General features: G+C 60.5%; 1 protein-coding gene across 2 annotated transcripts; it reads left to right on the forward strand.

Annotated features, from left to right (window-relative positions):
- Positions 1-4,549: 4,549 nt before the first annotated feature.
- Positions 4,550-8,148, forward strand: TSPAN33 (tetraspanin 33). Of its 2 annotated transcripts, none has more exons than XM_054294129.1 (8): positions 4,550-4,693; positions 5,762-5,819; positions 5,927-6,054; positions 6,167-6,241; positions 6,334-6,429; positions 6,658-6,786; positions 7,259-7,420; positions 8,007-8,148. In XM_054294129.1, the coding sequence occupies exons 1-8, from the start codon at positions 4,589-4,591 to the stop codon at positions 8,106-8,108; spliced, it is 855 nt and encodes a 284-aa protein (XP_054150104.1). In that variant the 5' UTR covers positions 4,550-4,588; the 3' UTR covers positions 8,109-8,148. The 2 variants fall into 2 exon arrangements, with proteins under 2 accessions (XP_054150104.1, XP_054150105.1); XM_054294130.1 differs by having other exon boundaries at positions 4,605-4,659.
- The last annotated feature ends 2,801 nt before the right edge of the window (positions 8,149-10,949 follow it).

A 10,949-nucleotide genomic window follows, 5' to 3' on the forward strand; every position in this document is an offset into this window, starting at 1 on the left:
CTACATAACATCAATAGCCTTTAATATAAAATGTGTAATTTCCCTATATCCTCTATACAATACAAATTTATTTGCTTGTATGATAAAATCCTACACACACTTTTAATCCATCAATATATAAACTTTAAAAAACTTTAATATAAGAAAAGTTAATACTTTATACTTTTATACTTTAAAAATTTGTATAAATGCATACTTTAATATGAAATTATATGGATACCTTTTGTGGTATATATTATTAAAAATGGGATCAGATCTTTTCCTTTGTTTCTCTTCCGGGCAGGGATGGGCACAGCTGAGTGGGCAGGGGGAACATCTGGATGGGGCACAGCCGGGCAGGACACATCTGGGCTTGGCAGGGGCACAGCTGGCAGGGGCACATGGGGGTGAGGGGGACACATCTGGATGACCAAGGCACATCTGGCGGGGCCGGGGCGGGGCCGGGCGGTGGCGCCGGGGCGGGGCCGGGGCTGAGCGCGGCTCGGGCGGGCGGCAGCGGAGCCACGGTGAGGGGCCGGGGCCGGGGCCGGGGCCGGGGCCGGGGGTGTCCCCTCTGCCCGGGAGGGGCCGGGGCGGGCCGGGGGCCGCCGGGGCTCCGAGCATCCCGGGGGCCGGGGGCTGCTGCCCACCGCGCTGCCCCACACCCACCCCCGCCCCCAGCCCCATAATCCCCTCGCCCGTGCTCTATAACTGCCCAGACCCCAGCCCCACAAATCCCCACCCCCTGCCCTACAACTGCCCAGACCCCAGCCCCATAGTCCCCTCGCCCCCCGCCCTACAGCTGCCCCGGCCCCCTGTCCCATAAACCCCCGCCCCCTGCCCAGCCCCCAGCCCCATAATCCCCTCGCCCGTGCTCTGTAAGTGCCCAGCCCCCAGCCTCATTATGTCCCCTCTCCCGGCCCCCTGGCCTATAACTGTCCAGCCCCCAGCCCCATAACTCCCACTGCTCACACCGGCTGTGGGGGGTTGGATACCCCCGGGGTCCCTCCCTCGCCATGGGGGGCCGTGTTTGGGGTGCCCCCATGGTTTTGGGGTGCCCCCGGGGTTTTGGGGTGCCCGCTGTTGAGGCTGCCGTGCCCCAGGCGCTGCCCGCTCCGGGTGCCGGCAGGATGGCGCTGCTCCCCGTCGTGGCGCTCTTGGCTCTGTGCCCCCTCCTCGCCCGGACAGGTACCCACGGGCAGCGGGGTGGGGGGTCCGGGCAGAGTCCCCGCTCCCCGGGACCCCCTTCCCAGCCCCCGTTTCCCTCCCCTGCGCGGACACGGCGGCGGGGACCCCGAGGGGAGGGCGGGGAGCCGTTCTCGGCAGGGCGGTGACTCACGGGGCGGCTGCTCGGCACCAGCGAGCCCTCGGTGCTGGCACCGGGACCTGGCAACACCGAACACCCGGTCCTGGCTCCACTGAGCCCTCGGTGCTGGCACCGGGACCTGGCAACACCGAACACCCGGTCCTGGTTCGTCCGAGCTCTCAGTTCTGGCTCCACCGAGCCCCCGGTCGTGGCATCACCGAGCCCCCGGTCCTGGCTCCTCTGAGCCCCCTGTCCTGGCACCACCTGCCGTGTCCCCACAAATGTCCCCTGTCCCCTTCAGAGCCCCCTTGTCCCCCATTCCTGGTGTCCCCACGCGCTGACCCCGCCGTGTCCCCTCCCAGACCAGCCTCCTGTCACCGTGACGGTGACAGCGGCCATCGGCGAGGACGCCTGCCTGCCCTGCGGCTCGCAGCCCTGGGGTGACCTGCGCGGGGTCACCCTCAGCTGCACCCACCAGGCCGGCGGCCACCTCGCTGTCCCCGTGCTCAGCCACCGCCTGGGCTGGCACCCGCCGCCCCCCGAGCCGGGCTGGCAGCCCCCCGTGCAGCCCGACAGCCGCTTCAGGGGCAGGGTGGCCTTCTGCGCCGCGGGGACAGGGGACAGCGGCGTGTCCCTGCTGCTGAGGAACCTCAGCGATCCCGATTTCGGGAATTATTCCTGCTACGCCGTCAGTGCCGCCGCCCCGCAGCTCCTCTGCTCCCTGGTGCTGCAGCCCGCGGTGGAAGGTGAGCGGGGCAGGGGTGGCACTGTCCCTTTTGGGGTCCCTCTGCTCCCTGGTGTGTCCAGTTCTGTGTGCTGCCACAATTTGGGGGCGCCCCATTCCCTGCTGTATCTGTCACCTGCCTTGTCCCCTGGTCCATCCCTGTCCCCGTCTGGGTGGTTCCTCACACTCTTCACCTCAATGGGGTCCCCCCATTCCCTGACTCATCTGTCACTTCCTCCATCCCTGTCCCCATCTGGATGGTGCCAGAATTTGGGGGTGCCCCCAGTTGCCTGATGCATCTGTCACCTCCTCCAGCTCTGTCCCCATCTGGGTGATGCCAGGTGTCCCTGCTCTGTTCCCCTGTCCTGTTTGACGTTCCCACAAGGTGTGTGTCCCTTGTCCCACCTTGGCAGTGCTAGGTGTCCCTGCTCTGTCCCCCTGCCATGTTTGGGGTCCCCACATGCCCTGTCATGTCCCTTGTCCCACCTTGGCAGTCCCAGGTGTCCCTGCCCTGTCCTCCTGCCGGATTTGGGGTCCCCACGTGCCCTGACATGTCCCTTGTCCCTGGTGTGTCTGTCCCTTGTCCCTGGTGTGTCTGTCTGTCCCCGGCTGCTCCCCCAGGACAGTTTGGGGTTCCCCCAGCCTGGCACGGCACAGGGAGGGTGGGGTGGCCCGGCTGGTGTCCCCACGTGCCGGTGTCACCCCGCAGAGGTCCCCAAGGCCGCGGAGCCGGACATGTTCATGGTGATCTGTGTCCTCACGGCCGCCTTCACCGCGGTGGCCATCGGGGTGCTGGTGTGTGCCCGCTGCCAGGGCCACTGCTGGGGGCGCCCAGGTGGGTGCGGGGGGCACAGGGAGGTGTTGAGGGGGCACAAAGGGGGTGCTGGGGGGCACAGGGGGTGTTGTGGCATGGGGGCAGCTGGAGACCCCCATGTCCACTGGGGATGGGATTCTGTGTGGGGAGAGGATTTCCAGCTCCCATGTGGGGATGGGATGGGATAGGATGGGATGGGGTGGCATGGGATGGGATCCATGGGGTGGGAAGGGATGGGATGGGATGGGATGGGATCCATGGGGTGGGAAGGGATGGGATCCATGGGACAGGATCCATGGGATGGGATGGGATGGGATGGGATCCATGGGGTGGGAAGGGATGGGATCCATGGGACAGGATCCATGGGATGGGATGGGATCCATGGGATGGGATGGGATGGGATGGGATGGGGTGGGATGGGATGGGATCCATGGGGTGGGATGAGGTGGGATCTCTGGGATGGGATGAGGGTGAGGAGGGAATGGGATGGGGATGATGGCAGGGTTGAAGAGAGGGCAGGGATGAGGACAAGGGTGCAGATGGTGACGGGACAAGGATGGGGACAGGGACAGGGATGGGGACAGCGCTGTGTGGGGCCAGGCTTGTCCCGTGTCCCCACTGTCTGTCCCCTCAGCACGGGGCCCAGCCCAGGAGCCCGCAGCCGTGGCTGCAGGGGAAGAAGGAGAGGTGGCCTTGGGTGACATCAAGAGTGCCAGCGCCTGAGGCCACCCCAGCTGGACAGGTCCTCGTGTGACATCGGGGCAGGACATGGTCCCGCCTGCCTCAGTGGAGGGACGGGGGGGGGGGCGATGCTCTTGGGTGGGGGTGCAGGATGGGTTTGGGGGTGCAGGATGGGTTTGGGGGGGTGCACGATGGTTTGGGGTGGGGGGCTCTGCTCGGACCCCCGGGGATGGGGAGGGGACGGCTTAGGGGACCCTCCAGGGGACACCCAAACCCCGGGGTCCCATGGCTGGGGGGGGGGGGCAAACCCGGAGACCCCAAATAAAGAGCATTGCTCCAGAGTGGGGGTGATCCCTCCTTCCACCCATCAGGGGGCTTGGGGGGGGATGTTGGGTATGGGGGGACCCTTTTAGGGTTGGAGTGTGGGGCCACAGGGTGTCCCCGTTTAGGGACAGGTTGTGGGGTCACAGGGTGTCCCCGTTTAGGGACAGGTTGTGGGGTCATGGGGCGTCCCCATTTAGGGAGAGGCTGTGGGGTCTCAGGATGTCCCCGTTTAGGGGTGGCTATGGGGTCACAGGTGTGTTCCCATTTCGGCACAAGCTATGGGGGTCACGAGGTGTCCCCATTTAGGGACAGGCTATGGGGTCACGGGGGTGTCCCCATTTAGGGACAGGCTGTGGGGTCTCGGGGTCCCCATTTAGGGGTGTCTGTGGGGTCATAGGGTGTCCCTTTTTGGGGACAGGCTGTGGGGTCCCGGAATGTCCCCAAGCGCGCTCGTTCCCTCACGGCCGCTGGGCGGCGCTGTTGGCAGCGGGGCAGGACTGGCCCCGCCCATTGCCCCGCCCACGACTCCGCCCTTCAAACCACGGACAGGTGCTGCAGGGCGGGGCGGGGCCCGCGGGACTGAGTGACGGGCTGCTAATCCAATAGGAAGGCAGAATGAGGGAGATCCAGCCAATGAGCGGGCGGGAAGGGGAACGGGCCCGGGGGCGGGGCTCGGTGGCGCTCGCCGCGGGGCGAAGCGGGGACCGGTCCGGTTCGGCTCCGCTCGGCTCCGTTCGGCCCCGCTCGACCCCGCTCGGCCATGGCGAAGCGGGCGGCGCTCCCCGCCGCGCCCCTCGGGGACGATTTCTCCTTCGTGAGCCCGGTGGCCAAGTACGTGCTGTTCTTCTTCAACCTGCTCTTCTGGGTGAGTGCGAGGACACCGGGACACCGCGCTCCCGAAGGACGTCCGCACCCGGGGGCTGGCCCCATCCCTGGGACACCGCCGTCCCCGGGACCCCTCATCCCTTGGGAATGTCTCCATCCCTGATCCCTATTGGGACTCCCCATCCCTGAGATCCCACGGGGACCCCCCAGCCCTTGAAATGTCTCCATCCCCGAACCCTTTTGGGACACCCCAGCTCCAGGGACCCCCAGCCCTTGGCAATGTCTCCATCCATGAACCCTTTTGGGACCCCCCATCTTCGGGACCCCCACCCCCTGGGAATATCTCAATCCCTCAACCCTATTAGGACCCCCCATCCCTGAGATCCCATTGAGAACCCCAGCCCTTGGAATGTCTCCATCCCTGAACTTTTTTGGGATCCCTCATCCTCAGGGACCCCCGGCCCTCTCTCCAGCCCGGGACCTATTTTGGGACCCTGCATTCCCCCAGCCCACCTCCATCCCCACGATCCTACCGGGATCCCTCTTGTCACCAGCCCTCCCCAGGGACATCTCCTGCAGGGAAGCCACAGTTTTCCACGTTTGGGGGCATTTTTAATGATTTTTTTAATGTTTTGAGGGATTTTTATGTTTTCGTAAAGTTTTATATTTTGAGTATTATTTTATGTTTCAGGGATTTTTTAAAAACGTTTTGGAGATTTTTGTACTGCTTGGGAGGTTTGGGGTTTTATGTTTGGGGGTTTTTTCTTTATGTTTGGGGCTTTTGTGGGGGTTTTTTTGCAGGACTTTTTGTGGGTTATTTCCGTGTTTGCAATCCTATTTTTGAGGAAGTTTCTCACTTCCCATAAACCACATTGCTGTGTCCAGCCACCCGTAGAGGAACAGCACTGGCTGGCGAGTGACCTCCCGGGAGGTGGGGACAGACGTGACCTCCCAGTGGGAGGGGACACGGTGGACACCGTGCGACTGGGGAAACTGAGGCACAGCGGCTGCAGCTCGGGTGCATCCCTGGCTTTGGGGGGCTGCAGGTGGGGCCGTGGGTGTGGCACAGGGGTGGTGACAGCTGCGGGGTCCCCGTGTCCCTCTGCAGATGATCTCCATGGTGATGGTGGCCGTGGGGGTGTACGCCCGGCTGCTGAAGCACGCAGGTGAGCTCGGGGGTTCCCGGCTGGTTCCGAGCCGCCAGCACGGCTGGGGTGGCACGTGGGGTCCTGGGCGTGCCGGCAGTGTGGTGACAGCTCGCCTGTGGTGACAGAGGCGGCCGTGGCGTGCCTGGCAGTGGACCCTGCCATCCTGCTCATCGTGGTGGGCGTCCTCACCTTCCTCATCACCTTCTGCGGCTGCGTGGGCTCCCTGCGGGAGAACATCTGCCTGCTGCAGGTGGTGAGTCCTGCCAGGGCTGGCTGGGGACCCTGCTGGGGACCCTGTGGCATCTCGGCGCTCCCCTCACCGTCACCTTCCTCTTCCCCTCACCGTCACCTTCCTCTTCCCGCAGTTCTCCGTCTGCCTGACCATCATCTTCCTCCTGCAGCTGGCGGCCGGCGCGCTGGGCTTTGTGTTCTCTGATAAGGTACTGATAAGGGAGGGCACTGGGGGTGCTGGGTGGCCCCAGCCCTGTCCTGCTGGGTGACAGCCTCGCTGCTGTCCCTGTTTGTCCCCCAGGCCCGCGGGAAGGTCAGCGAGATCATCAACGGCGCCATCGTGCATTACCGGGACGACCTGGACCTGCAGAACCTCATCGATTTCGGGCAGAAGGAGGTGACAGGGGGGGCCTGCAGGGTCGGGGTGTCCCCATTTCCATGTCAGGCTTTAATCTGTGGGGTGGCACAGGCTGGGGATGTTGGAGGGCTCTTCCAAGATGTTCACAGTGATGTCCTGCCTGGCAGGGGGAGATTGGGGAGGGCTGGGGGCAGAAAGCCCCGAGTGTCCTGTCCCCCTGCCTGGGCTGGGGTCCCCTCCCCGCTGAGCTCCGTGTCCTGCCCGCAGTTCAGCTGCTGTGGGGGTGTCTCCTACAAGGACTGGTCCCAGAACATGTACTTCAACTGCACGGCCACCAACCCCAGCCGCGAGCGCTGCTCCGTGCCCTTCTCCTGCTGCCTGCACGATGCTGACCAGGTCTGTGCTGGGGTGGCCTTGGGGACCCTGCCCTGTGCCTGTGCTCCCTGCCCCGGGGGCTGGGCTGGGCCTGGAGCCCTGCCCAAGGGCAGGGAACACATATGGACCCCATCTCAACCTCTGGGTTGGGTTCCCCCATCCCACTTTCCAGGTTTTGGTTCCCCATCCCACCTTCTGGATTTGTGTCCCCAGTTCCACCCTCTGGGTTTGGGCTCCCCCATCCCAACCCTTGGGTGTGGGGACTCCTGTGTGGAAATGCTGTGGTGAAGTGGGGGAGAATTCTCCCTCTCCAGAGCTGGAATTGGCTCTTTGGGGGCAGGTGGCTCTGGAGGGACAGCGTGGGGACACCAACAAAGGGACACCCCACCAAGGCACGGGCCAGAGCTCCCGGTCACTGCACAGCTGCCCCCCAAGAGCAGGGAGCCCAGTGTGTTCTGTCCCCAGCCCCTCTGTGCTCTGTCCCCTGTCCCAGGCTGTCATCAACACCATGTGTGGCCACGGGATGCAGGCCAGGAGCTACCTGGAGGCCAGTGCCTTCATCCACACCAACGGCTGCATCGACAAGCTGGTCAACTGGACCCACAGCAACCTCTTCCTGCTGGGGGGCGTCGCCCTGGGACTGGCCCTGCCCCAGGTACGGGACTGGGGGACCAAGGGCTGCCCCAAAGCTCTGCTTTGTGGGGTTTTCTTGGGGAGCTGCCTTAATGGGGGCTGGTTGTGAGATGGGGGAGTTGGGATGGGATTTGGGGTGGGGGAGTGACACAAATGTCCGGCACAGGGGGCATGGGGTGACACTGCCTGGTGTGGCTCAGTACCTCCCTCTGCCCTTCCTCTTCCTCCCTCTCCCCCATCCCTCTTGCTCTTTCTCTCCCTTTCTCTTGCTTTTCTCTCTTTCCTCTTCCTCTCCTACTTCCCTCTTCCCCTTCCCTCCCTCTCCCTTTCTCTCACCTCTTCCTCTTCCCTTTCCCCTTCCTCTCTTATTTCCTTCCCTGTTCCCCTTTCTCTTCCCTTCTCCCCCCTCTTCCTCTTCCCTTCTCCTTCTCCTTTGCCTTCCCGTTATCTCACTTCCCCTTTCCCTCTCCTCCATGTCCCCTTCCTCCTCTGCCCTCCCTCTCCTTATCTATCCCCCTTTCCCCTCCCCATCCCTTTCCTCTCCCCATCCCTCTCCCTTTCCCACTCCCTTCCTCTCTCGTTTCCCTCCCCGTCCCTCTCCCCTCCAGCTGGTGGGCATCGTCCTGGCGCGGCTCCTCATCAACCAGATCCGCGACCAGATCAAGCTGCAGCTCTACAACCAGCAGCACCGGGCAGACCCCTGGTCCTGAGCCCGCACCCTCCCCGCGGCACGGCGGCGCTCCGGGGCCATTCCCGAGCCCCGGATCCGCGGGGACAGCCCGAGGGGCTCCGCTGGACGAGAGGGAATGCAGATCTGGGGTGGCTGCACAGGAGACTCCGTGCCTTTGGCCGCCGGTGCTGAGCTCGGCCTGGAGGCGCTGAGCTGAAGCAGCGCCGGGGAATCGCTGTCTGTCTGTCCGTCCTGCTGGCGCACAAAGCTTCGCACTGGGATGTTCTTCCCCTCCCCGCCTGCGCTGGAGAAGGACGTTTGTCTGTCTGTCTGTCTGCCTGTCCGTGCAACCGAGCTGCCTTCGCCCAGGCCGGGCTGCGGGGCCGGGGATGTCCCCCCCGTGTCCGGGCGTCCGTCTCGGTGTCGCTGGCCTCGGGGACAGCCGAGGGGACCGAGGGGTGCCGGGCTGTGCCCGTTCCTTGCCTTTCCCGGACAATAAAGACACGAGGCCGCACGCTGCGGGCTGTGCCGGGCTGCAGAGGCCGCGGGGGACACCGCGGTGGCTCTGGGGACACAGAGGCCGCGCCAGGCCCTGTGCTGCTGTGAGACCCCAAAACGAGAGGAGAACGCGGCTGAAGGGCCTGGCCCGGCCCCTCGGAGCTGTCGCAAACCGTGGGTGGAGTTTTTGCGGTTGGGTGTTTAGTTTTGTTTTTTTTTTCCTTTTAATGTTCCCTTCGGCGCGGGCTGGGTGGTCCCTCCCGCGGAGGGAGCCGGGATGCGGCCCAGCGCCCCGCTCTTTGTGTGCGGCCGGGACGCTTCTCTCCCATAAAAAAACCCTTTTTTTTGGCTTTTTTCCTCCTCAAAATCCGCCTCATCCCCCCGCCGAAATGGGATTTCTTCCCCAAAAGCGATTGCTTCTCCGAGCAATGGCACCTCCCAGCAAAAAAAGTGATATTTCCCCCTCCAAAACTCACCTTTTTTTCCCAAAACTTCCCCTCGGAAGAGCTACTTCTTGCCCAAAAATGCAAGTTTACTCTAAGTAGTAGCTGCTCTCCAAAAAAATTTACTTTTCCCCCTCAAAATCTCGATCTTTTCTCCCCAAAATCAACTTTTCTTCCCCCAAAAGGGACTTGTCCCCAAAAGCAACTTTTCTTTTGTGCCCCCCCAAACTGATTTTCTCTCCCCCAAAAAAGTAACTTAGCCCTAACAAAGGAACTTTCCTCCACAAAAATCAAGTTCTCTCCCCCAAAATTGCCTTTTCTCCCCTAAAATTGATTTTTTTCCCCAAAAAGAGTATCCCCAAAAAAGATGTACCTTTTTCCCCCAGAAAAAGTATATTTTGTCCCAGAAAAGTACCTTTTGCTCTCCAAAAAGTAACTTTTCCCTTAAAAAAGTAACTTTTTTTCTCCCAAAAGTGGCTTCTTTTCCCCCAAAGGAAACTTTTCACCTCCAAAAAGGAACTTTTTACTCACAAAGGCCTTTTCACCAGAAGGACATTTTATTTCACAGCAAAAAAGGGATCTTTTCCTCACAAGAAGGAACTTTCCCCTCACAAAATTGATATTTTCCTCATATAAAGTGATGGTTTTGTCACAAAAGTGACTTTTTCCTTCGAAAATTTGACCTTTTTGTCATAAATATGAACTTTCCCCTCACAAATAGTGACTTTTTCCTCACAACAAGAGACTTTTTCTTCAAAACCAGGAACTTTTCCCTCACTATAGGTGACTGTCTCCTGACAAGTGAATTTTGCCTCATGAAAAGGGAACTTTTTCCTCCCAAAAGGGACATTTTCTTCACAAAAAGGGACTTCTTCCTCACAGGAGTGACTTTTTCCTTCCAAAAAGCAACTTTTTCTTTAGTAAAAAGAGCCTTTCTCTCACAAAAAGTGACTTTTTTCCTCACGCTAGTGTTTTTCTGCACAAATAGGAACTTTTCCCCTCAGAAAAAGGAATATTTTCTCACAAAAAGCCACTTTTTCTTCACTAAAGGAACTTTTTCCTCACAAAGGCCTTTTGTGAGGGGGACTTTTTCCTCCCAAAGAAACTTTTCCCTCACTTTTTAGCGACTTTTTCTCTCACTTTTTAGCGACTTTTTCCTCACAAAAAGGAACTTTTCCTAACCAAAAGTGACTCTTTCGTCACGAGAGGAACTTTATCCTCACAAAAGTAGATCCTTTCCTTCCAAAAAAAAAGCATTTTCCCTCACTTTTTAGCGACTTTTTCCTCATAAAAAGGAACTTTTCCTGACCAAAAGTCACTCTTTCGTCACGAGAGGAATTTTTTCCTCACAAGAAACTCTTTCCTCCCCCAAAAAAATCACTTCACCTCACTTTTTAGCTACTTTTTCCTCATAAAAGGAACTTTTCCTCAGAAAAAGGAAACTTCCCTCAGAAAAGGAGACTCTTTCCTTCCAAAAAAAAGCATTTTCCCTCACTTTTTAGCGACTTTTTCCTCATAAAAACGAACTTTTCCTCACAAAAAGGAGCTTTCCCTCCGAAAAAGGGAACTTTTCCTCAGAAAAAGTAAACTTTTCCTCACCAAAAGTGACTCCTTCCTCACGAAAGGAACTATTTCCTCACAGAAGGGGACTCTTTCCTCCCCCAAAAACGCCTTTTCCCTCACTTTCCAGCGACTTTTCCCCTCACAAATCGCGTCTCTCACCCTCCGCAGCGCTTCCCCCGCGGTCCCTCCCTCAGCCCGCCCCGGCGGGGGGCGCGGGCCGGGCCGGGCCGCGGGCGGCGGCGGCGGCGGAGGAGGAGGAGCAGCAGCAGCAGCGGGGCCGCTCCGCTCGCTCCCGGCGAGCCCAACAAAGGCGGCGGGGCCATGGCGGGCCCCTCGCCCCGCTGCGAGCCGCCCTAAGCCCGCCGAGCGCCGCCGCG

Source organism: Melozone crissalis, unplaced genomic scaffold, assembly GCF_028551555.1.
Source record: "Melozone crissalis strain CALT ecotype California unplaced genomic scaffold, PUWL_Pcris_2 ptg000208l_1, whole genome shotgun sequence".
In the NCBI taxonomy this organism is placed as follows: Eukaryota; Metazoa; Chordata; class Aves; order Passeriformes; family Passerellidae; genus Melozone; species Melozone crissalis.